The 26,685-nt window shown below is 47.6% G+C and overlaps 1 protein-coding gene across 3 annotated transcripts in view; it reads right to left on the reverse strand.

Moving 5' to 3' along the window:
- Nucleotides 1-26,685, reverse strand: part of galnt1 (UDP-N-acetyl-alpha-D-galactosamine:polypeptide N-acetylgalactosaminyltransferase 1) — a 226,755-nt gene that overhangs the window by 22,544 nt on the left and 177,526 nt on the right. For all 3 annotated transcript variants that reach the window (XM_038797662.1, XM_038797661.1, XM_038797663.1), the window contains exons 8-11: nucleotides 19,988-20,168; nucleotides 18,305-18,444; nucleotides 16,246-16,344; nucleotides 12,595-12,729 (exon numbers count right to left, since the gene is read on the reverse strand). In XM_038797662.1, coding sequence (XP_038653590.1) covers nucleotides 12,595-12,729; nucleotides 16,246-16,344; nucleotides 18,305-18,444; nucleotides 19,988-20,168 — 555 coding nt within the window. The remainder of the gene's footprint in view (nucleotides 1-12,594; nucleotides 12,730-16,245; nucleotides 16,345-18,304; nucleotides 18,445-19,987; nucleotides 20,169-26,685) is intronic.

Here is a 26,685-nt window from a genome sequence, read left to right on the forward strand (position 1 = left end):
TCTGCTTGCAGCAACGGAGATTGAGGTGAGATTTGATAGAGATACAAGATTATGAAAGATTTAAAGATGGTAGAAAACATCAGCTGCTCTCATTAGCTGATGGCATAAGGCCTCCAGGACTTAAGATTTAAGGTTTTGGGTAAGAGATGGAAAGGGGATGAAGGGCAGAGCTTTTTTGCGCAATGAGTGGTAATGACCTGGAACTCTGTCTATCTATGATGGCAGTAGAAACTTGATTTCAAAAAGAAATTGTACAGGCATTTGACAGTAATAAACTTACATGGCAATGGGGATTGAGCGAGACAACGGGATTAAATGGATTGCTCTACAGATAGCTGGTATGTACTTTATGGACCAAATGGCCTCCTTTTGTGCTGCAATGACTATGACCATTTTCAGACGTGAATAGACCTTGTACACTGGCGACAAGAAAGAGAATTACTTGCCCCCTGGGTGTAGAAATCTCCATGGATCTGCCCCACCCATCTCCCTCATAAACCATGCCAACACCTTCACCCCTCCCCCCGAAGGGGACAAAGACTTTGGCTTGCAACGGTCTTGGATCCAAGACCTTATTCCAATCCCCCCCAAGAAACAACTGCTGTGTGTCCATATCTGGGATGAGCACAGGAAGAAGTCTTACAACACCAGGTTAAAGTCCAACAGGTTTGTTTTGAATCTTTCGGAGCACGGCTCCTTCCTCAGGTGAATGAAGAGGTGGGTTCCAGAAACATACCAAGAGGAGAGCGGGCTGCAGCAGATGGAAGTGTGGGAGGCCAGCAGGTGAGGAAGAAAGAGAGAGAGAAAGACGGAGGCAAGGAGGAAGCTGACCTGAAGGGTAAGATGGCGGACCCATGGACCTTCCTTCCTCCAGGACAAAGAAAAAAAGTTTGGAGTTGCTGAGGAGGGACAGCTTGGACCCACTTCAGATGCCCAGGAGGTAAAATTTAAGGAGCTGGGCGAAGGAAGGCGGCAGCGAAGGTGCTGAGGAGCGGGCTGCGGCACATGGAACAGCGGGATTCCAGAAGGCAGAAGAAGAAGGAGAAAAAGGGACAGAGACAAGGACCTGAAGAAAATTACCTGGGACCTAAGATGGCGGACACACGGACCCCGGATTCAGCAATCCAGCTGGCGCTGGATAACATGCTCCAGGTAATGAAGTCCAGTTTTGAAGTGCTGAAGCGGGACAGCTTGGACCCAATCCAGAAAGCGGTGGATCAGCTGAACCAGAGGCTGGACGCCCAGGATGTTAAAGTTAAGGAGCTGGGAGAGGCGGTGGAGGAGCAGGCGGATGCGCAAACGGTTGCAGCGCTATAAGTGGACGGCCTGAAAGAGCGGCAGAGAAGACTGCTGGACAGAGTGGAGGAGCTGGAGAATAGAGTCCGCAGGAACAATCTGAGGATGGTCGGCCTCCCGGAAGGGGCGGAGGGAGCTGATGATGCAGCGTTTGTAGGAGACCCGCTGAAGCAGCTGATGGGGGCCGAAGCCTTTCCGCGACCGCTGGAGCTGGAGGGGGCACACAGAGTGCAGGCAAGGCAGGGGCGGCTGGGCGGACCCCCCCGCCCGATGGTGATTAGGTTCCACAGGTTCGTGGACAAGGGGCGGGTGCTGCAGTGGGCAAAAAGCGCCAGGAGCAGCACGTGGAACAACAGTGTTCTCCGCATTTATCAGGACCTAAGCCAGGAGGTGGCCCGGCGACGAGCAGTCTTTAAGAATGTCAAGGAGGTGCTGTTCAAGAAGCACGTGAAGTTTGGTCTGCTGTTCCTAGCTCGGCTATGGGTCACGCACCAGGGTCAACACCACTACTTCTCCGAGCCCGAAGAAGCGATGGATTTTGTGAGGGACCTGGGGCTGGTCCCGAAAGGAGGCCCCAAGGAAGCGAGTTAGGGCCCGAGGATTTCTGTGGGAAGGAACGCCGAATGTGCCTGGACTGCTGCTCAACGGTTTGCTGGGCCAAAGGGGCCAAGCGGAACATTTGAGACTCTTTCCTTTGTTCATGGACATTTATGTGCTTTTTCTCTTTTTTTCTGTGGTTTTTTCTTTTTTTTTCCTGTTTGGGCTGGTTTGTGCTTTTTGTGCAGCTCGCGGAAGACACTGGAGCCGGCTTGCCCCAGTGGGTGGGGAGGAGGACGGGGAAACAAGGGGAATGGGACAGGAAGGCGCCGGAGTGTTGAGTCACCGGGCTAGCAGATTGGCTAGTCAAGGAAGTCAGATGGGGGGGGGGGGGGGGGGGGGGGGGGGGGGGGGGGGGAGGGGGGGGGGGGGGGGGGGAGTTACAGCCAGTAGATGGCAGGGGTGGGGATATCGGGGGATGGGGTTAGGGGAGGGGGGGGTTGTTCTGCTGACGGGAGAGGGACTTGAAATAGGCACTGGAAAGGAGGTCGAGGGTGGAGGCAGCCAAAGGGCGGGCCAGGAATGGCGCGACGCACGGGTCAGGGGCCGGCCCGAGAAAGGCTATGGCTGACCGGCGGGGTGGAATGTGCCCCCCGACCAGGCTGATCACCTGGAACGTCAAGGGACTGAATGGGCCGGTTAAGAGGGCGCGGGTGTTCGCGCACTTGCGGGCCCTGAGGGCGGACGTAATTATGTTGCAGGAGACACATCTGAAAGTGTCAGACCAGACCAGGCTAAGGAAGGGCTGGATTAGCCAGGTCTTCCACTCGGACTTGGACTCGAAATCCAGAGGGGTGGCAATCATGATCAACAAGCGCGTGCAATTTGAGGCAGAGGGCATATCCGCAGACAGGGGGGGCAGATACCTGATGGTACGGGGCAGATTGGAGGGGAGAAGAGTGGTGCTGGTGAATATATATGCCCCGAACTGGGATGACGTGGACTTCATTAAAAGAGTGCTGGGGAAGATCCCGGACTTGGATTCTCGCAGGCTAATAATGGGAGGGGACTTTAACATGGTCCTTGACCCGACTTTGGATCGGTCGTGTCCCAGAACGGGTAGACTCTCAGCAATGGCAAGGGAGCTGAAAGGGTTTATGGAGCAAATGGGGGCAGTGGACCCCTGGAGAGAGGGACAGCCAACAGGAAGGGGCTACTCGTTTTACTCGCACGTCCATAAAGTATATTCCAGGATAGATTTCTTTGTACTAAGCAGGGACTGTATAGGGGAGGTAAAGAACACGGAATACTCAGCAATTACCATTTCAGACCATGCCCTGCATTGGGTGGACCTGCAGTTCGGGGGAGCGAGCTATCAACGCCCGCAATGGAGGCTAGATGTGGGACTGCTGTCGGAGGAGGGGATCTGCGAGAGGCTTCGGAAATGTATAAAAAATTACCTGCAGGTGAATGACACTGGGGAGGTCTCAGTGGCGACCGTGTGGGAGGCGCTAAAGGCAGTAGTGCGGGGGGAGCTGATTTCAATTGGGGCCCACAGAGCCAAGGCAGACCGGGCAGAGATGGATAGATTGGTCAGGGAAATGGGTCGGATAGATGAAGAGCACGCGGAGTCCCCGGGGGAGGTTTTACTCAGGGAGAGGCAGAGGCTACAGGCGGAACTGGGGGCACTATCCACGAGCAGGGCCGTGGAACAGCTTAGGAAGGCGAGGGGAGTGGTGTACGAGCATGGGGAAAAGGCTAGCAGACTGTTAGCGCAGCAACTCAGGAGGAGGGAGGCGGCCAGGGAAATAGGTAGAGTGAGGGTCGAGGGGGGGCGCAAAGTGGAGGATCCGGCAGAATTGAATAGGGTATTCCGGGACTTCTATCGTAAGCTGTATACTTCGGAGCCGCCGGAAGAACCGGAGCGGATGAAAAGGTTTCTGGACGGGTTAACAGTCCCAACAGTTGGGGGGGGGGGGGGGCGAGTGGAAGAGCTGGGGGCCCCGATTAGAGTAGAGGAGGTATTGGGGGGCCTAAAGGCCATGCAGTCGGGGAAGTCCCCGGGGCCGGATGGATACCCAGTAGAGTTTTATAGGAAGTTCTCTGAGCTGGTGGGCCCGGTCTTGGCGAGGGTTTTCAATGAGGCAAGGGACAGTGGGACCCTGCCGCCGACAATGTCACAAGCCACCATATCTCTGATATTGAAGCGGGGTAAAGACCCGGAGGTGTGCGGGTCCTACAGGCCAATCTCCTTGATTAATGTAGACGCCAAGCTCCTGGCAAAGGTACTGGCGGGTAGAATGGAGGACTGTGTACCGGAGGTGATTGGGGAGGATCAAACGGGGTTCATGAAAGGTAGGCAGCTGGCAGCCAATCTGAGGAGATTGCTCAATGTGATAATGATACCCCCGGCGGGTAGAGAGGTGGAGGTAGTGGTGGCAATGGACGCCGAGAAGGCCTTTGACCGGGTGGAGTGGGACTATCTATGGGAGGTGCTCGGACGGTTTGGGTTCAGGGAGGGATTGGTGGATTGGATCAAATTATTATATCAGGCCCCGGGGGCCAGCGTCAGGACCAACAGAGAAGTGTCGGAGTACTTTAGGTTGTACCGAGGGACCAGGCTGGGCTGCCCGCTCTCCCCGCTGCTGTTTGCGCTGGCCATAGAGCCGCTGGCGATTGCGCTGAGAGCCGCAGAGGGTTGGAAGGGGATGGTGAGGGGCGGGGTTGAACACAGGGTTTCTCTTTATGCAGACGACCTGCTCCTGTACGTGTCGGACCCAGTGGCCGGGATGGGAACTATACTGGGAATGCTGAGGGAGTTCGGCCAGTTCTCAGGATACAAATTAAATACGGTCAAGAGTGAAATGTTTGTGGTCCAGGCAAGGGGCCAGGAGAACAGATTGAGAGGGCTACCGTTTAGGCTAGTTGAGGAAAATTTCCGGTATTTGGGAATCCAGGTGGCACGAGACTGGGGCAGGCTGCATAAGTTAAATTTGGCCAGGGTGGTGGAGCAAATGAAGGGAGAGATGGGATGCACTCCTGCTGTCACTGGCAGGGAGGGTGCAGACTGTAAAGATGACAATCCTCCCTCGATTTTTGTTTATTTTTCAGTGCCTCCCGATCTTTATCCCACAGTCCTTCTTCAAAAGAGTTAACGGGCTGATCATGAGCTTTGTCTGGGCGGGAAAGTCTCCGCGGGTGAAGAAGGCGATGTTGGAGAGGAACCGCAGCGAGGGAGAGCTGGCTTTGCCGAGTCTGGTCAATTATTACTGGACGGCCAACATCGCTATGATAAGGAAGTGGATGGTGGGTACGGGGTCTATTTGGGAGCAGGTGGAGGCGGCTTCGTGCAGGGGCTCCAGTTTGGAAGCCCTGGTCACGGCTCCTCTACCGCTGCCGCCGGCCAAGTACACCACCAGCCCGGTAGTGGTGGCGACTCTGCGGATATGGGGCCAGTGGAGGAGGCATGTGGGGGAGATGGGGGCGTCTGTCTGGGCGCCAATCTGCGACAACCATCGGTTTGCCCCCGGCAGAATGGATGGGGGGTTCAGAGTATGGCAGCGAGCAGGGGCAGGAAGGGTGGGTGATATGTTCCTGGAAGGGAGCTTCGCGAGTTTGAGGAGCTTGGAGGAGAAATTTGGGTTGGTAAGGGGAATTTATTTTAGATACCTACAGTTGCGGGACTTTGTTCGTAGACAGGTCCCATCTTTCCCGCGCCTCCCGCCAATGGGGATCCTCGACAGAATAGTCTCTAGGAGGGAAGAAGGGGAGGGCAGAGTCTCGGGTATATATAAGGTGCTCATGAGGGAGGAAGGGTCCCAGACAGAGGAACTGAAACTTAAATGGGAGGAGGAGATAGGCGGGGAAATGGAGGATGGGCTGTGGGCAGAGGCCCTGAGTAGGGTAAACTCGACCGCGACATGTGCTAGGCTCGGGCTGATCCAATTTAAGGTCGTTCACCGGGCCCATATGACGGTGGCTCGGATGAGCAAATTTTGCGGGATAGAGGACAAATGCGCTAGGTGCGCGGGAGGACCAGTGAACCATGTTCACACGTTTTGGGCATGCCCTGAGCTGAGGGGGTACTGGGAGGGATTTGCGGGGGTCATGTCCCAGGTGCTAAAAACAAGGGTGGTGATGAGTCCAGGGGTGGCAATTTTTGGGGTTTCGGAAGACCCGGGCGTCCAGGGGGGGAAAGAGGCCGATGTGCTGGCCTTTGCTTCCCTGATAGCCCGGCGACGAATATTATTGGCGTGGAGGGACTCAAAGCCCCCGAAGACTGAGTGGTGGCTTGCGGACATGTCGAGTTTCCTGGGGATGGAAAAAATTAAGTTCGCCTTGAGGGGATCTGTGCAAGGGTTCACCCGGAGGTGGCAACCATTTATTGACTTCTTTGCAGGAGTGTGAGCGTCAGCAGGGGGGTGGGGGGAGGGTAAGAGTAGAGTAGGAGGGAAAATATGGCGGGTAGTACCGGTGGGAGGGGAGCGGGCTTGTGCAATATGTTACGATGGAAGTATTGAAAGTACGTGGATGTTTGCACATTTTTGCCTGTTTTGCTTCCTTTCTGATGATGTCTGTAACTGTTTATAAAGCCAAAAACTACCTCAATAAAATTGTTTATTAAAAAAAAAGAGGTGTGAATTGTCTCAAGCCAGGACAGTTGGTAGGATTTCGCAAGCCCAGGCCAGATGGTGGGGAGTGAATGTAATGCGACATGAATCCAAGGTCCCGGTTGAGGCCACACTCATGTGTGCGGAACTTGGCTATAAGTTTCTGCTCGGCGATTCTGCATTGTCGCGCATCCTGAAGGCCGCCTTGGAGAACGCTTACCCGAAGATCAGAGGCTGAATGCCCTCGACTGCTGAAGTGTTCCCCGACTGGAAGGGAACATTCCTGCCTGGCGATTGTCACGCGATGTTCGTTCATCCGTTGTCACAGCATCTGCATGGTCTCGCCAATGTACCACGCTTCGGTACATCCTTTCCTGCAGCGTATGAGGTAAACAACGTTGGCCGAGTCGCACGAGTATGTACCATGTACTTGGTGGGTGGTGTTCTCATGTGTAATGGTGGTATCCATGTCGATGATCTGGCACGTCTTGCAGAGATTGCCAGGCAGGGTTGTGTGGTGTCGTGGTCGCTGTTCTGAAGGCTGGGTAGTTTGCTGCAAACAATGGTTTGTTTGAAGTTGCGCGGTTGTTTGAAGGCAAGTAATGGGGGTGTGGGGATGACCTTGGCAGGATGTTTATCTTCATCGATGACGCGTTGAAGGCTGCAAAGAAGATGTCGTAGTTTCCCCGCTCCAGGGAAGTACTGGACCGATAGAGTACCCTTTGTACCACATCATATCTGGGATAGTCGCCACCACCCCCTTCGTGATATCTACATTGTCCCAATTTGGAGCGTACACATTCATCAACACTACTAACCTGCCTGCCAACACCCCCAATACCATAACATATTTATCCCCTCCTGATCCACCACCAGCTTCTGCATCTGGAAGCGGGCTTGCTCTTTTCTTGATCAGGATTGCCACCTCACAAGCCCCACAGTCAAAGCCCGAATGAAACACCTGGCTGACCCAGCCCTTACGAAGCTTCACCTGATCAGTCATCTTCAAAAATAAGTTTCCTGCAACAGCACCACATTGGCCCTCAAGCTCTTCAGATGCACAAAAGCTCTTGCCCATTTTACAAGAGCCCTCCCAACACACACACATTCCACATTACCAAGCAAATCGGGGGTCCCTTGCCCCCCCCCCCCCCAACTTGGATCAGCCATCACCCCTACGGGGGATGTATCCATCCCCCACACCCAACATTCCCCAACCAGAGATCCCAGTCCAAGATGGCACCTGACCCCATTGGATGGAGCCAACAAACAACCCTCAGTCACTGCCAAGCGACCTCTCGCCCCCTCCCTTATCTCATAAATCCCATAACCACTTCCTCCTGCAGCCATCAGGGATGGCCACGTCCCGATTACAAAATGAACACTTTGCAAAGAATGCAGGGAAAATGGACAATGCTGAGAAAGCAAGCAGGTGCAAAGTTTGCCTGTTGATTGGAGCTGTAGCTCCCAGACAAGACCGATACTGCAAAGCCATTACCATACTAATGAGCCATCTCCGGGGACAAAAGAGTAACATTTAGGTAAACGATACTAAAGCAGACACCCCGGTTCCAGAGGAGACTAGAACAAAGCAGGCTAACGGCCACCTAGGATACGCCCAGCAATCAGTGCACCCACCCCTTTATTGGTCGAGATCGATACCGATGATCAAGATGTGGTCCAATTAATTGGGGCCAAGTTCAAGGCCCGCCGAAAAGCGCGCGAAGCCCCCCTTTGGGTATAAGAAGAAGCCCACAAGAGAGAATCGCTCTCTTGGCCTTGGCTCTCAGCGAGTAGAGACCTGCCTAGCAGCTGCACCAGAACAAGTAAGTCCAAAGTCAATGCACGCTACGAGACAGACGCTCCAAGCTACTATTTCGTACCAGCTCAACCCCAGCAGCCTCAGAACCGGACAACGGCCATTGTTCCTCTGACTGAATGGGCACCCAAAGCTAAGTACAGGCTTTAGTAGTAGTGATAGTTTAGTTGGTAGAGTTTTGTGCACGAGTATATTTGACTGTGTGTGTAAATAAATGATCCTCCACCTGAGGAAGGAGCTGCGCTCCGAAAGCTCTTTGAATCAAACCTGTTGGACTTTAACCTGGTGTTGTAAGACTTCTTACTGTAAATAAATGAGCATTGATTTCGAACTTACTAACTGGTGTATCGAGTCTTTGATCAGTATTCGGTTTTGAAACTTGTGGCGGTATCGAAAGATACCTGGCGACTCTTGAGCAAACGTAATCAGAATTAAGGAAAGCGACCATATTAACCGCCATAAACAGAGCCAATTAAAGAGAGAACCCAACGAGCAACAGTCCCATTGGTGGACACCTTCTGGGTTTTATGTGGTCATCTCCCGGGATTCTACAGAATCTTTAACAGTGCCTGCAGATTGGAGGGTAGCTAATGTCACTCCAATATTCAAAAAGGGAGGTAGAGAGAAAGCAGGAAATTATAGACCAGTGAGCCTAACATCGGGAGTGGGCAAAATTCTTGAATCCATTATCAAGGACTTTGTAGCGGAATATTTAGAAAGCAGTGGCAGGATCAGTCAGTCAACATTGATTTATGAAGGGGAAATCAGGCTTGACAAATCTGTTGGAATTCTTTGAAGATGTAACTAGTACAGTTGACAAGGGGGAGCCAGTGCAGGTGGTATATTTGGACTTTCAGAAGGCGTTTGACAAAGTTGGCAAAGAGGAAACAAAGAGTAGGAATTAATGGGTCCTTTACAAGTTGGCCAGGCAGTAACTGGTGGGGGCCACAGGAATTGGTGCTGGGACCCCAGCTATTCGTAATATATACTAATGATTTGGATGAGGAAACAAAAAGTAACATCCTAAAGTTTGCAGATGATACCAAGTTGGGTGGGAGGGTGCAGAGATCCTACAGCATGATCTGGACAGGTTGGGCGAGTGGACAAATAAATGGCAGATGCAGTATAATTTGGATAAGTGTGAGGTTTTTCATTTTGGAAGCAAAAACAGGAAAGTCGATTGCTACCTGAACAGTTGTAAATTGGGAGCATGGAGTGTGCAGCAGCACCTGGGTGTCCTTGTGCACCAGTCGCTGAAGGTAAGCATGCAGGTGCAGTAGGAAGTAAAGAAGGCTAATGGTATGTTGGCCTTCATTGCGAGAAGTTTCCAGTACAGAAGCAGGGATGTGTTGCTGCAGTTGTACAGGGCCTTGGTGAGGACACACCTGGAGTATTGTGTACAGTTGTGGTCTCCTTTTCGAAGGAAGGATGTTCTTGCTCTCAATGGAGTGCAGCAAAAGTTTACCAGACTGATTCCAGGGATGTCGGGACTGTCATATGAGGAGGAATTGACTAGGTTAGGATTCTTCGTGCTGGAGTTCAGAAGAATGAGGGAAGATCTCAGAGACTTTTAAATTCTAACAGGATGAGACAGGATAGATGCAGGGAAGATGTTCCCGATGGAGGATGCGGCCAGAACCACGGGTCACAGTCTGAGGATTCAAGGTAAACCATTTTGGGCAGAGATGAGGAGACATTTCTTCACTCAAAGAGTGGTGAGCCTGTGGAATTCATTACAATAAGACGTAGTTGATGCTAAAACATTGATTATATTCAAAAGGCTGCTAGATATAGCACTTGGGGCGAATGGGACCAAAGGTTATGGGGAGAAAGCAGGATTGGGCTATTGAGTTGGATGATCAGCCATAATCGTGATAAATGGCACAGCAGGCTCGAAGGGCCAAAAGGCCTCCTCCTGCTCCTATCTATCTCTCGAAAAGGCTCTTATTTTCCCATACCATTCACACCTACTAGGCACGTTAAAACTGGCAGACAGGATCAGGCCAGCCTCTCCCCCCCACCTTGCTCAATTTACTAGCAAACTTAGTTTGCTGGCAGGGTAGCCCCCCTCACCTAAAAAACAATGACCCCCTACACCCACCCCACCTTCCAAATGCCATTGTCCCCCTTCCCAAATGTCCATACCCACTTCTAAAACCCACAAACGAAAAAAGGGGAGGGAAGCAATCCAATCCATCGAACAGTCCCCCAACCCAATTTTCAATTAATGGTTAATACCAAAATACAAAGAAAATGCAAGGTCCCAGATACAACAAAAAACACATAACCCTCCAACACCAACACGATAGCACAGTGGCTAGCATTGTGGCTTCACAGCACCAGGGTCCCAGGTTTGATTCCCTGCTGGGTCACTGTCTGTGCGGAGTCTGCGCGTTCTCCCAGTGTCTGCGTGGGTTTCCTCTGGGTGCTCCGGTTTCCTCCCACAGTCCAAAGACGTGCAGGTTAGGAGGTTTGGCCATGCTCATTGCCCTTAGTATCTAAAATGTTTAGGAGGGGTTATTGGGTTATGGGGATAGGGTGGAAGTGAGGGCTTAAGTGGGTCGGTGCAAACTCGATGGGCCGAATGGTCTCCTTCTGCACTGTATGTTCTATGTAGACCCCACCTTTTCACAAAAAAGCTCCCCTTCCATTATTCTCAGTTCAGTTCAAAACCCTCTGCCTTTACAAATGCCTCCACCATCTCGAAGAAGTGATCCCTCGAGTTGTGCGTGACCCTCACCTTTGCTGGGTAAACCACTACAAAACTTGCTCCACTTTTGTTAAGTGCTTCCTTGTTGAAGGTCACCCGCCTTCTCCTCACTCCACCATGGCATCTTGGAAAATCTGAATACCACTTTCTTTCCACTTCACCTCACAGTTCTGCTTAGCCCATCGCAGCACCTTCTCCCTCATCTAGTAGCTGTTCAAGCAAACTATCAAAGCCCTAGCTGGCTCGTTAGCCCATGGCTTCGGCCGGAGCAACTGATGTGTCTTATCCAGCTTGAAGGGGGAAGGTTCTGCCTCCTCCCCCAACAGCTTCCCAAACATTGCTGTTTGTCAGGCTTGGGCCTTCTATACCCTTGGGCAGCCCCACTATCCACAAGTTCAACCGCCAGGACCTGTTTTCCAGGTCCTCAACCGTTGCTCTCAGGCCCTTATTACTGTCCTCCACCTTCAACAACTCGACTTCCAAAGTGAGCTGGTCGCTGTGCCTCGAGAGCGCTGCATCCACCCCTTTCAACATCATCAAGCTTCCGGCACTGTCTCAGACGTCTTCCCAATCGCCTCCCTCATCGGGGCTAACGTGTCTTCCACCGACTGCTTAAGACTCTCCAGCACCTCCCCCCTATGCCACTCGAAATGCTTGCTGAATTGCTTCTCAAACTCAGACACTATCACCTCCACCAGCGCTACCATCATTACCAGTGCAGCCCTACCTGGAGAGCTCAGCTCTACCATCTTTCCCCCCACCACACTCCTCATTGAACTCTACCCTGCTGGCGGACTAGTGCTTGCACATTTCTTTCAAGTATTCGTTCTTTTGGCTTTTAGACATCCTTTCATAACCAACGTTCAATTTCTCCCCAATCTGGCGGACGCCATCCAACGTGCGACCTCCTCCTACATGTCACCACCGGAAGCCACCTCGGTATTGGTCATAATTTGCAGGAATTGTCACACAGAAATTTTAAAATTACATGAACTGGGAAGACAATTAAGCACAACAAGGAACAATTATTAGAAGAGGATTTTGAAAGAGCATGGAAACAGTTCAAAATCTAATGATGTCTGGTTGAGATGGTCAAATTAGTTGCCAGTAGGAATGGCAAAGGGTCAACTTGGAGCCAGTAGCAGAAAAGCACAGTCCAGCAAAACATGGAGGAATCAAAGTCCAGTCCAGAACACACTGGAGGAGTGATAATTGATCCCAGTGCCAACAAAGGCTTGGGGAAATGATCTAGCAATCATTGGTAAGAAAGCAAATGAGGAAACAGGCATGGAAGTTAAGCAAGTAGAGCTTAGTTTGTATTTGGGGGACAGGGCAACAGCAGCCAGAACAAGTTTGTTGTAGCACCAGAGCAGTTTCAATACAGCGCCAGCTGAGAGGAGGAGCTTCCAAGTAATGTAAACTAGTTTTGCTTTTGTTTTGACCAAGCATTTAAACGACCTTTTCTCTAGTTCTGTGATTCCAGCAGTTGTGAACCTGCATGTTTGTAATTACTTAATCTGTTCAAGATTAAGTTATTAGTACCATTGTCTTTGTACACACAGTACTTAAGAAAAAGAATTTCAAAACTTTTCTGAGCTAATGTTTTCATGGAAAGCACTTACCACAGCATCATGCTCCCAAAGTTGATTGCCTTTCAGATGATGGCACTTCAACATCATAATAGGGCCATTAAGTTTGGACACGTCTAAGCACAAGTCATCAGTTCTAATTTCCTTGTTTGCAGTGTAGGAAAACACCTAAAGAATGAAATAAACATATGATTACATCTGTAAACATAATAAAGATTCAATTTCGAGTGGAGAAAAATACATTTATTGTTATGTTTCAAAAAATATTAGGCCAAGGAGCAGAATATATAATATTCTGAAAGGAAGAACATGCAGGTTTATGGAGAGAAGGTTAGAAAATGGCATTAGGTGAATTGCACATTCAGAAAGCCAGCACAGACAACGGGCTGGACAACATGCTTCTATGCTATAAGCATTCTGTGATTCTATGATTAAGCATGTGCCATAGCTGAATGGGGATTGGGGTCGGGGAGGAGAAGATGAAATAGGAGTGTTAACTTGCTAGTAATATAAAAGATAGGAAGAGTTTTTTTCAATATATAAAAGGTAAGAGAGGCAACAATAGATATTGGACCACTGCAAAAGGAGGCTGGAGAAGTAATAATAGGAAACAAAGAAATGGTAGAGGAATTGAATAGTTACTTTGCATCAGTCTTCACAGTGGAAGACACAGTGGGACATCAGAGCTCCAGCAGAATCAGGGGGTACGGGTGAATGTAGTGGCCATCACTATGGAGAACGTTCTGGGGAAACTGAAAGGTCTGAAGGTGGATAAATCTGGACCGGATGGACTACACCCCAGGGTTCTAAGAGATAGCTGAGGAAATTGTGGCGGCATTAGTGATGATCTTTCAGGAACCACTGGAGGCAGGGAGGATGCCAGAGGACTGGAAAATGGCTAACGTAACACGGCTGTTTAAGAAGGGAGGGAGGCAGAAGACAGGAAATTATAGGCCAGTTAGCCTGACTTCGGTCATTGGCAAGATTTTAGAACATTATTAAAGATGAGATTGTGGAGTACTTAGCAGTGCATAATTAAATAGGACTGAGTCAGCATGGCTTCATCAAGGGGAAGTCATGTCTGACAAATCTGTTAGAGTTCTTCGAGGAGGTAACAAGGAAGTTAGACAAAGGAAAACCAGTGGACATGATTTATTTAGATTTCCAAGAGGCCTTTGACAAGGTGCTGCACAGGAGACTATTAAATAAGTTAAGAGCCCATGGTATTGAGGGTAAGATCCTGGCATGATAGAGGATTGGTTGACTGACAGAAGGCAGAGAGTAGGGCTAAAGGGGTCTTTTCAGGATGGCAGCCGGTAACTAGTGGTGTGCCTCAGGGGTCAGTGCTGGGACCACAACTTTCACAATATACAGTAATGATTTGGAAGAAGGAATTGAGGGCGCTGTTGCTAAGTTTGCAGATGATACAAAGATATGTAGTATTGAGGAAGCAAGGGGCTGTAGAAGGACTTGGATAGGCTAGGAGACTGGACAAAGTGGCAGATGGATTACAATGTGGTAAAGTGTGAGGTTATGCAGTTTGGAAGGAGGAATGGAGGCATAGACTATTTTCTAAATGGGGAAATACTTAGGAAATCAGAAGCATAAAGGGACTTGGGAGTCCTCGTTCAAGATTCTCTGAAGGTTAATGTGCAGATTCAGTCGGCAGTTAGGAAGGTAAATGCAATGTTAGCTTCATGTCGAGAGGGCTATAATACAAGATCAGGTACTTCTGAGGCTGTACAAGGTTCTTGTCAGCCATCACTTGGAATATTGTGAGCAGTTTTGGGTCCCGCTTCCAAGGAAGGATGTACTGACCTTGGAAAGGGTCCAGAGGAGGTTCACAAGAATGATCCCTGGAATGAAGAGCTTGTCATATGAGGAACGGTTGAGGACTCTGGGTTTGTACTCGTTGGAGTTTAGAAAGATAACGGGGATTTTATTGAAACTTACAGGATACTGCGAAGTCTGGAGAGAGTTGACATGAAGAGGATGTTTCCACTAGTAGATAAATTTAGAACCAAAGGGCACAATCTCAGACTAAAGGGATGATCCTTTAAAACAAGATGAGGAGGAATTTCTTCAGCCAGAGGGTGGTGAATCTGTGGAACTCTTTGCCGCAGAAGGCTGTGGAGGCCAAATCACGGAGTGTCTTTAAGACAGAGATAGATAGATTCTTGATTAATAAGGGGATCAGGAGTTATGGGGAAAAGGCAGGATAATGGGGATGAGAAAAATATCAGCCATGATTGAATGGCAGAGCAGACTCGATGGACTGAGTGGCCTAATTCTGCTCCTCTTATGATCTTATGGAATAAGTTCAAATAACAAGCGGACAGCTTTAGTGAGCTAATATAATCATACACTACGGTTGTTAATGAATGATGTGGATTTCACCACAATGGGCTTACTCTAGAAGGTTATTCATGAAAGCCCGCCTTCGCAATCTTGCACGTGAGGTGTGGTGATCCTCAGGTTAAACCACCATCATTCAGCTCTCCCCCTCAAAGGGGAGAGCTTGTCGTATGAGGAACATTTGAGGACTCTGGGATCTTCGGGTAAGCGTTCTCCAAGGCAGCCTTCAGGATGCGCGACAACGAAGAATCGCCGATCAGAAACTTATAGCCAAATTCCGCACACACGAGTACGGCCTCAACCGGGACCTTGGATTCATGTCACATTACATTCATCCCCCACCATCTGGCCTGGGCTTGCAAAATCCTACCCACTGTCCTGGCTTGAGACAATTCACACCTCTTCAACCCGGGGTTACCTCTCTCTCTGGATCTGTAAAGATTTAATTACCTGCAAATGCTTGCATTCAAAGTATCGTCTTGCATCTTTGACTTTGTCTATATTTATGTTTCTGGAACCTACCTCTTCAGTCACCTGAGGAAAGAGCAGTGCTCCGAAAGCTAGTGCTTTGAAGCAAATCAGTTGGACTTTAACCTGGTGTTGTAAGACTTCGTACTGTGCTCACCCCAGTCCACGCAGGCATCACCACATCAAAGGGGATAGCAGTCTATGGTAATCTGGGATTATGGCGATTTAAATGCATTTACCGGTGACATGTTTTTAAACTGACTGCATTTAATTGGTTTACAAATTTGTAAATTACCAACTCTTCAGGTTTAAATATTTTAGCTTGTACATTTTTTCAAACCTGTTCTTCCCACTGTCTTTTCACATCTGATCCTTTTTTAACTGGGAAGTTCCCAGGTCCACTAAATGCCCCAAAGAAAAATGGTAAAAGCTGCATATAGCTACTAAATTTGTGCCTCAGCAAGAAAAACTTAAACCTACAAAAAGGGCCACTCCCAGCATCGGAGCTACTAATGCTTCAGCAAATATTTGCTTTTTCAATGTCAAATATGCTTCAGCATTGCAGCTAGTTCAGCACCTGCTTCTGAATAAAAAAACTGCATGTTGAACTTCAAGGGCTTTCAATTGCTCAAGTCAACCCATTCTTTGAACACTGGTCTAACTTGTTCTTTGCCTCATCATTATAAAGTTCCCTATCCTGCAGGGCATCTATATCACAGACAAAATATAGGAATGTCAGTTAATATTGATGCATATAACTAATGTTAATTTTGGGATGTTCACAGCTCAAAACATTCTAATCTTATATACTGAATCTGATGGCAAATAGAGAATAGCAGAAATAAACAAAGAGCAACTCACCTGATTGCCTCCCATACCATGACAGTTAAATATCCCCACTTTCTCATTTTCCTTCCTTGCCATATTATCCAAACATTGATTTGTCTCCACATTTCTAATCTAAAAAAGAGAAGTGAAATAATCAGATTGCGCTGGCTAGGTGAACTTTTGAAAATGTACACTTCCCTAGTGACTTCACTTGGTAAGCCAACCATTAGTTAATCCAGACCAAACAGGAAGGTCCTGGGTTTGATTCTTGCTCTGTGCTAACTTAGTTGATTCCAATCAGGATGGAGGTAGGGTTGTTGCAACTGGCTTCAGCCCCTTGGCCGAGGAAATGCCAAACTGCTTGGATTTCTGCTGTTGATTACTGTGCAATGGCTTCTGCTGGACGTGTATCAGCGAGGAAAGGATCAAGCTCACTGTAAAACCTATGAACAAATAGCTTTCCAAAATCCACTATCTTGGGCAGGAGCAAAGTCAGTTTGGCAAAAGGGAGTAGAAGGCATCAGTAATGAATTACTGCATGGAATTAATGTCTTCAGAAATGAACGGAAAGAATGGAGCAAAACGGGAGAAGGTTATATTGGAGCGAAATAAAGATTGCTATAACACTGTTTATGGCTTAAAGAGTGTAATTTTCACTCTTCAGTTTAATATCTATGGACTACTTTCTATGACTGTTCTAAATACCATTTCCCATGTAACAAATCTTCAAATGTTTTAATGCTGCACATATACAGGTCCAGCAGAATTTGAAAAGACAAACTATAGCAGAATGAAGTTCTGTTGAGTAATCCAAAATGTTAGATGATCTTTTCTTTTTGAAGATATGCTGCATGTCCAACCTTTTCTGATCACATGCGAGATTTCCAAAGTATTAAAAAAGTGTTGTAAGAAAATGCATTTAACTGCTGCTACTATTTGTCACAGTTCTAACGGGTATAGTAGGAAAGCGTCAGACTGTACATCCATTATACTTTTCTGAAACTTGCTGGTAATGCTATTCTAACATAAAACCACTTAAAACTGACAGCACAACTAAAATCTCTTGGATTAGTGGGAAGTAGGCAGTGGTGTATCAAGGGATATTTCTGGAACCTCTCATGTTCGATATATAATTGATTTAGAAAGAGGCACAAGAGTAATGATATGAAAGTTTGCTGGTGTTCCCAAATTAGAATGCATGCAAGGAAGAATGTGAGAAATTGCAGGAGGGCAAAGACTAATTGGAATAATTAGCAGATAGGTGGCAGATGCTGAGAAATGTGAATAAAACACATTGGAAAAAAGAACAGTGAAAGGGTACGGGTCGTTGACAATAAGGTTTTTAATAAAGTGAAAGAACAGCAAGTAAATTATATTTAATTTGTTGGAAGACAAAAAATAGGCCATTCTTGGAGTATTGCATACAGCTCTGGACACAGTTAAGGAAGGATGGCAGAGTTATGGAAATATGACAAATAATAATGTGAATGGTACTTGAAGGAGAGGTAACAGTTATGAAAAGCGCTTGAAAAAAATTGGGGTTGTCTCACTGGAACAGAAAATATTAAATGTGGATCTAATAGAGGCCTCAATATTATGAGAATCTCTAAAAGGCTAAATACTGAGGCTGTTCCACTGGTTGATTATATGAGCAACAGAGCGCATAAACCAAAAGCTACTAGAAGAAAGTTAGAATGATTTTATTCAACAGAGCATTATCAGAAAATTAAATGCTTCATTAGACATAGCAATTAAAACAGACTTCTGAACATTACTTAAGAGGGAATTAGAAAAGTAGTTGAAAACTAAGGCTATGAAAAAATACAGAGGGAAATTGGAATAGAGTAGAAGTAGCTTCAGATGAGGAACTAACATCACAAATTGAAAATATGCACCAGTGATCAATAGGAAAAAGCAGCCCTCACGTGATACCTTCACAATAATATGAATTCAGTACTCTATTGAAAGTTCATGTAATGGCAATGCCGCAATGCATTGAAAACAGTGACTGTCTGGCTACAGGTTAGTTATGCCTAAACATGTTTCATTGAGAAAACCGCAACTATTTTCAGAATTAAGCTACAAATCGTACCTCTCCCAAGGAGAAATAATGTCTTGGAATGTGGGAATCAGGATAAACATTTTCCAGGAACCAAGAGAAAGGTTTACAAGACAGCTTTTGTCTTAACGTTTTGCGTGCTGTTATGTCTCCATATTCAACCTTTGTAACACCTGTTGAATTAGAATCAAAGCACTATAAATCATGAAACAAATAAAACATCTGTATTATTGGCTCAGATGAAGCCTATTACACCCAAAATGCTAATTCATCTCTTTTATCCACGAATAGTAGTTGGCCCCAGTGTTTCCAGAATATTCTGCTTTTGCTTAGATTTTCAGTAACTACAGTTTTGTTTTTGCTATTTATTAAAGCAATGCTTTTGCTTGGATTATGTTTTCAAGTTTCCAGAAAAACTTGAGAAACACAAGAGTACAACACAGATCATTGGTTTGGGATCTTCAGCAATACATAGCTCTGCTTTCACGTCTGGGCATTCATTCTAAACATTTTTATTTTGAGGGATGTGGTAGGGGAGTGGGGAGAAGAAAGACAACGGAGTGATCAATCTTTTGTTTAACTGGGTTTCATTTCAAATTGGTTTTCAGTCCAGGCCCCTGTTATTCTTGCCAAGGTACTTTGAGATAACAAGGCAGAACACAAGGAAATAGTCATGTGGTGCAGTGTTTCTTTTCGTTCCAATATATTGTCAGTATACTAAAGGATTAATGCTGCATTAAACCCAACGCTTGCTACTGCCTGCCTCTTAAGTATGAAGCACAAGCTGTTATATCATAGGACTTCGGCAGTGTAACCTTTTGCAAGAACCTTGCAGCTGCAAAGAGTAGTGATAAAATGAGGCAACTAAAATTTTGAACAAAAACAGCTTATCCAATTTTACAAGATTATTATGTCGCTGATGGACAAATGCAAACCAAATGTTCAGGTTTCAGTTTGTTTAAAATAAAAAGTGTTTATCATCCATCAGTGGCACAACATTTTATATTCTGGCGCCAAAGAGCTGGCATTCAAGTGCAGAATATATATAGCTACATGTTTAACATACTAAATACTGTATCCTCCTTTTGAAGGATAACTATAAAGTAACAGCAACATTGTTTCTTACAAATGGGTGAACTAGTACAGTTCTGGGAACATCACTGGAACACAATATCACAAAACAAAAGGTTTAGTTGTGGATTTTAGCTTAGGTTGCTAACTTGATGCAACAGTGTCTCCCACAGGGGACAGGAGGAAAGCAAATTAATACACAGCAAATCCGGCCTAATGACTGACACTCAAAAGGATCAGTTGAATAGGTTTTGAAGTTGGCAACACACCTTTCATCAGCAAATCCAAGTAGACAGAAGAACAAAAATAAGGTTAATCGGAAATAAAAGTAGCAATTTAATAAATAATTTTCAGGTGTCAGCCTGAATGCAACAGTGCCAAAAGTATCAACATCCTAGATAATCTCTTGCCTTGTATAATTGACTTTACTAAGTAACATCAGCATTCAAGTACAAGAAACCCCTAAAAAGGGAACCAATCAATATTGGATTGCATTTTATAGTGCCATGAGAATCAATAATTACGCAATTTAATTTTGTGATGTGTACTCACAAAATATTCTCTAGTGATTTAAAAACAACTAGGAAGTTAAATATTGGGAACTTTTTTGTTTTTAATTTCCAGTACTTATTTGATGGTACTTACCAGGTGATATAATATAAAAAAAATTTTTGAAGTCGTCCATCCAGACCTCTGCAAGCCGTCTATTATTCTTATTGATTATCTGCCCAGTGCCTCCGGGGAAAGTGTATGGAGTAGCTTTACGGAATACATGGCCAACATGTGAGCAAGTAACTATTTCCAAAGTACCACCACACTGCCAGATCTAGAAGAAAGGGAGCACTTGCATTTATATAGCACCTTCCACAACCTTGGGATGTCTCACATTGCTTTACCACAATGCGGTACTTTTCAAATGTAGCTACAATGTAGAACTGCATAAGATATGCAAAGGTGCATGTTATTCCTTACACCTTCAATTAACATTTTAAAATTATAATGGAACCGGCACAAGGTTGGTGGCTTCATTTGCTTTCTCGGATATTCTTGCACATTAGTAATCCAAGCAGAGTTGCTTGTGGATCTATTATTCAAACTTGATACTTGTTGGCTGCCAAAAAAAAAAGAGTTTCACTAAAAATGCAGTACTGTGGGATCAAGTGATGAGAGTGTTAGGGCGGCTGCATTTTTGTAAACTCTGGCTCTGCTCATGTTCACCTTCACCTTTACATCAAAATTCCACCCGTATCAGGTGAAAAGAGCCTTTTCCTGTGCTTTCAAGCAGGAGCTGCCCTGTGTGCAACCACCGGAAGTCTCAGTTTACATGGCTTTTACTAAGTGCCAATATTTGTTCGTCAATGTTTCACAAGTGCAGGTAATATTCTTTAATCCTTGTTGATTTGTGGTGATTGGAGGGAGTTGGGGTGGGGCCTGGCCCTTGGAGGTGCAGTTGCCTTCGAGGGGTTTCCTGCCTTGACGATATGGTGCACACCAACGGAGGATGACTGCTAGTGATGAAGGTGATCCGCCTGATAGTCTTGGTTCTGCAGTGCAGGAAGTTAAAGCTTAATTTAAGAGTTGCGAGGCGTCTTTATAGATGTGTGGTGGCACACAAGGAGGTTTTTGTAACGGAGGGCACTGTCTCTGATGGAAGCCTATCTTCGCATCGTTAAGTTCCTGTTTCAAGGCCTGTCGCGCTCATCATAAGGGGCTCAGGTGAAGATGAAGGGGAATTGATAAGGAGCCTGGTTATGCCAGGTATCTCCAGTGAGGAGCTGGGGAAATTCCAGGCCAAGTTTGAGAACTGAGGAATCTCGATCTGGAGGAAGGACAGCTCAAATTCGATGGAGCACATTTAATTTTGTCTCCAAGGTCTGGGATTGGGTTGACCTGGCAACATCTGGGTTTGTGTGATCTTGTTCCTGTTGTCAGTTAAGAGGGCTTGGGGTTGACCTACTCGGGGAGAGACGGAGACTGCAGGCGGAACTGGGAGCGCTATCCACGAGTAGAGCTGTGGAACTTAGGAAGGCAAGGAGAGTGGTGTATGAGCATGGGGAGATGGCTAGCAGATTGCTAGCGCAGCAACTCAGGAGGAGAGAGGCGGCCAGGGAAATAAGTAGGGTGGTGGACGGGAAGGGGAACAACCAAGACCGAATAAGGTGTTTCGGGACTTTTATAGTAAGCTCTACACTTCAGAACCCCCGGAGGAGATTAAACGGTTCCTGGACGGACTAACCTTCCCAAAAGTGGCAGGTGACTAGTGGACGGGCTGGGAGCCCCGATTAGAGCAGACGAGGTACTGGGGGGCCTAAAGGCCATGCAGTCGGGTAAAGCCCCGGGACCGGATGGATACCCAGTAGAGTTTTACAAAAAGTTCTCTGAGATAGTGGGGCCGGTGCTGACCAGGGTTTTTAATGAGGCGAGGGACAGAGGGACCCTACCTCCAACGATGTCGCAGGCCACCATCTCACTGATATTAAAGCGGGACAAGGACCCGGAATCCTGCGGGTCATACAGGCCAATCTCCCTGATTAATGTGGATGCCAAGGTCCTGCCGATTAGAATTGAGGACTGTATACCGGAGGTGATTGGGGATGACCAAACAGGATTTGTTAAAGGCAGACACCTGGCAACCAACTTGAGAAGATTGCTTAATGTGATTAAGATGCCCCCGACGGCCAAGTAGGTGGAGGTAGTGGTGGCAATGGACGCTGAGAAGGCCTTTGACCGGCTGGAGTGGGACTATTAGTGGGAGGTACTCGGAGGGTTCGGATTAGGGGACGGACTGGTTAATTGGGTCAGACTACTGTACCAGGTCCCAAAAGCTAGCGCAAGAATGAACAGGACAATGTCAGACTATATCGCGGGACCAGACAGGGATGCCCACACTCCCCATTGCTGTTCGCGCTGGCCATAGAACCGTTGCCGATTGCCCGGAGAGCTGCAAAGGGGTGGAAGGGAATGACTTGGGGGGTGGAGCACAAGATCTCTCTCTATGCGGACGACCTACTCCTGTACGTGTCGGACGCACTGGCCGGGATGGACAATATACTGGAAACATTGAGAAAGTTTGGCCGGTTCTCAGGGTACAAATTAAATATGACCAAGAGTGAGATGTTTGTAGTGCAGGCAAGGGGCCAGGAGAATAGGTTGAATGAGCTGCCATTTAGGCTGAATGGGGAAAGTTTCCGATACTTGGGGATACAGTTGGCACGAGACTTGGGCAGGTTACACAAGTTAAATTTGACTAGAGTGGTGGAACAAATGAAGAGGGAGTTTCGGAGATGGGATGCACTCCCACTATCACTTGCGGGGAGGGTGCACACGGTAAAGATGACAATCCTCCCAAGGTTCCTGTTCATTTTTCAATGCCTCCCGATCTTTATTCTACAGTCCTTCTTCAAGAGGACTGGCAAAATTATTATGAGCTTTGTCTGGGCGGAAAAATCCCCGCGGGTGAGGAAGGCGATGCTCGAAAGGAACCGCATCGAGGGGGGACTGGCGTTGCCGAATCTGATCAACTATTACTGGGCGGCTAACATAGCCATGATAAGGAAATTGATGGTGGGTACGGGGTCTATTTGGGAGTAGGTGGAGGAGGCTTCGTGCAGGGGCACCAGCCTGGCAGCCCGGGTCACAGCTCCCCTACCGCTTTCGCCGGCCAGATAGTCCACCAGCCCGGTAGTGGGGGCAGCCCTGCGGATATGGGGCCAGTGGAGGAAACATGTAGGGGAGGTGGGTGCATCGGTCTGGGCTCCAATTTGTGATAACCATCGATTCGCCCCCGGGAACATGGGTGGTGGGTTTCAAACATGGCGGCGGGCGGGGGTGAGAAGGGTGGGAGATTTGTTCCTGGAGGGGAGCTTTGCGAGCATGAGGACTTTGGAGGAGAAATTTGGGCTGGTAAGGGGAAATGACTTCAGGTACTTACAAGTGCAGGACTTTATATGCAGACAGGTCCCATCCTTCCCACGCTTCCCGCCATTGGGGATCCAAGACAGAATAGTCTCTATTGGAGAAGGAGGAGAGGGTCGAGTCTCGGATATTTACAAGGTGCTCATGAAGGGGGAAAGAGTCCCAGACGGAGGAACTGAAACTCAAATGGGAGGAGGAACTCGGCGGGGAGATGGAGGACGGGGTATGGGCGGAAGTCCCAAGTAGGATAAACTCAACCGCAACATGTGCCAGGCTCAGCCTGATTCAGTTTAAGATCGTTCACCGAATCCACATGACGATGGCTCGGATGAGCAAATTCTTTGGGGTAGAGGACAAGTGCGCTAGATGCGCGGGTGGACCAGCAAACCACATTCACATGTTTTGAGCATGCCCTAAGCTTAGGGGTTACTGGGAGGGATTTACGGGTGTCATGAATTGGGTACTGAAAACAAGGGTGGTGATGAGTCCAGAAGAGGCAATTTTCGGGGTTTCGGAAGACCCGGGAGTCCAGGAGGAGAAAGAGGCCGACGTTCTGGCCTTTGCTTACCTGATAGCCCGGTGGCGAATACTGCTGGCATGGAGGGACTCAAAACCCCCGAAGACCGAACTATAGCTTTCGGACATAGAGTTTTCTGGGTCTGGAAAAAAATCAAGTTCGCCTTGAGGGGATCTGTATTGGGGTTCGCCCAAAGGTGGCAACCATTCATCGACTTCTTCGCGGGTGGGCGAGATTAGAGTAGAGTAGGAGGGATAAATAGGCGGGTAGTGTTTATGGGAGAGGACCAGTTACGTGCACTATGGTTTGGTTGAAGTGTTGGTTTTCCGTTGATGTCTGCACATTTCTGTAATCTGTAACTGTTTACAATGCCAAAAAATACTTCATTTTTTGTTTTAAAAAAAGAGGGAGGGGTTGGGGTTGCCGGAGCAGGCCAGGCCGCACCCTCATCCCCCCATTGGAGCCTAGGTAGTTGACCGCCTGGCCCCCAGCCCTGCCAGCATCTTCAAGACGTACCGCGTGGCACTCATACCGTCCAATCCTTCAGGCAGGCTCATAATTCGCAGGTTCTGCCTTCGAGATATTCTCCTGCTCCTCCACCTGTGCCCTCAATGTTTTACACAGGTCCCCTCAGAGTCCCATCTCTGCCTCCAGAACACGATCGCTGTGGTCCAAGATCACTCCTTCGATTTCCCGAATCTGGAACCCCTGCACCTCCAAACACTTCTCTACCCACTCCAACAAACTCTTCAAGGGTGCCACAGCTCCTTCGATGGCCTTCAAGCGATCCTCCCACACTTCCTCTCTCTGCTGGCAGAATTCCTCCTTAATAAAAGCCATCAACTGCTCCATCTGTGGCCTTTCATCTTGCACCAGCACTTCCCCCTCAGCCATTCTTACACTGGTTGCTGCAGCACATGTTTCCTACAACTCTTTGGCTAGGTCTCTCACTGTCTTCTGCCAGGTTTGGAAACCAACACACATACCACTCTTGGGGGAAACTACTCCTCCAACCTTCACCTACGCCTTTTCCTTAAAATTCCACCCAGTATCAGGTAAAAAGAGCTTTCCTGTGCTTTCAAGCAGGAGTTGCCCTGCGTGCGACCACTCACACGATATCCACCACCAGAAGTCTCAGTTTACATGACTTTTACTATGTGCCAATATTTGTTCCTCAATGTGCAGGGAATATTATTTAATCCTTGTTGATTTGTGGTGATTGGAGGGAGTTGAGGTGGGGCCTGGCCCTTGGTGGTGCAGCTGCCTTCGAGGGGTTTCCTACCCTGACAATATGGTGCACACCAACGGAGGTTGTCTGCTAGTGATGAAGGTGATCCACCCGATAGTTTTGGTTCTGCAGTGCAGGAGGTTAAAGCCCAATTTTAAGAGTTGCGAGGCGTCTTTATGGAAGTGCAGTGGCGCACAAGGAGGTTTTTGCAGCAGAGAGAGCAGTGTCGCTGGTGGAAGCCCACCTTTGCACAGTTGAGTTCCTGTTTCAAGGCCTGTCGTGTTCATCGTAAGGGGTTCGGGTGAAGACGAAGGGGATTTATGAAGGAGCCTGATCGTGCCTAGTATCTTGCCAATGCATCACACAAGCTTGCCATCCTCCCATTGATTCCATATCCACCTCCTGCGGCCTCAGAAAGGCAGACAGCATTGTTAGAGACCCCTCACAACCAGGCTTTACTCTCTTCCATCAGGCAGAAGATACAGAAGTCTGAAGACCGCACATCCAGACATAGGAACAGCTTCTTCCCCACAGCTACCATTCTGCTCAACGACTCTCCCTTGGACTGATCTGTTCCCTGTAAGAACACAATGCCCTATGCTGCACTTGTTTGCCGTTGTTCTGCACTGTAACCAATCACCATTTGTTGATGTACCACTGTCAATGTACTCTGTTGATTATTCTTTTGTCTACTATGTACATACTGTGTATGTTCCCTTAACCACAGAAAAATATTTTTCACTGTACTTCAGTACATGTGACAATAAATATCAATCAATCAATCCATCCAGTGAGGTGGCAGAGAACGTCCAGGCCGAGTTTGAGAACTGGCTGCCATATTTCAGGAATCTCGATCTGGAGGACGGACAGCTCAAATTAGATGGAGCACAATTAATCTGGTCTCCAAGGTCTGGGATTGGGTTGGCCTGCCAACATCTGGGTTTGTGCGGTCTTGTTCCTGTTGTCGGTCGAGAGGGGTTGAGTGTTGCTTGAGCAGGCCAGGTCAGGCCACATCCCCCTCCCCCCCTGCGCCACCACCATCCCACTGGAGCTTAGGTAGTTGACCGTCTGGGCTCGGTCGAATCAGTATGTTGGAAGTAACGAGGTTCAGGTTTCAATTGCTGGAATCCTTGGAAGATCCTGACGAGTGCTTTCTGTTTCAGATCCTGCTTTACCCTGGATGTCCATTTACTTCATGTGCCAGTGGAGTGGTCTTTATCCTGTTGACTGCCTCGTTCCAAAGTTGTTAACCTGGACTTTACTCCCTGATAATCATACTGTTGTCTGTTATTGTTGCCAATTTATCTGTTGCAGGAAATCAAAATATTTTGGATGTGATGTCTGCACCACTGGTTATCCTGATTTAATAAATGTTTAATCATGCTAAATTGAATGTAGATTTTGGGATTTTTGCATAGTTTTTTTATCTTAATATATCCCATGAGGAAGATTAATTGAGCCGGAGCGGGGTGGGGGGTACTGGGTGTGCATGGTAAGATTAAGGTTAGTTCTGTTCTCACTACATTAGAGGTAGTCCCCCATAGTTTGAGTTTGTAAAACATTTTTGGCTGTACCTTATCTACTTCGGGCCCAGGCGGGCTGACTTTTGTGGTGCTGGATGGTGAGCCTGGGTGTCAAGGACACGCATGGACCTCCGTTGCTTTTTGAGTTTCCTAATCCTTT

The sequence above is a fragment of the Scyliorhinus canicula genome, chromosome 5 (assembly GCF_902713615.1).
Source record: "Scyliorhinus canicula chromosome 5, sScyCan1.1, whole genome shotgun sequence".
In the NCBI taxonomy this organism is placed as follows: domain Eukaryota; kingdom Metazoa; phylum Chordata; class Chondrichthyes; order Carcharhiniformes; family Scyliorhinidae; genus Scyliorhinus; species Scyliorhinus canicula.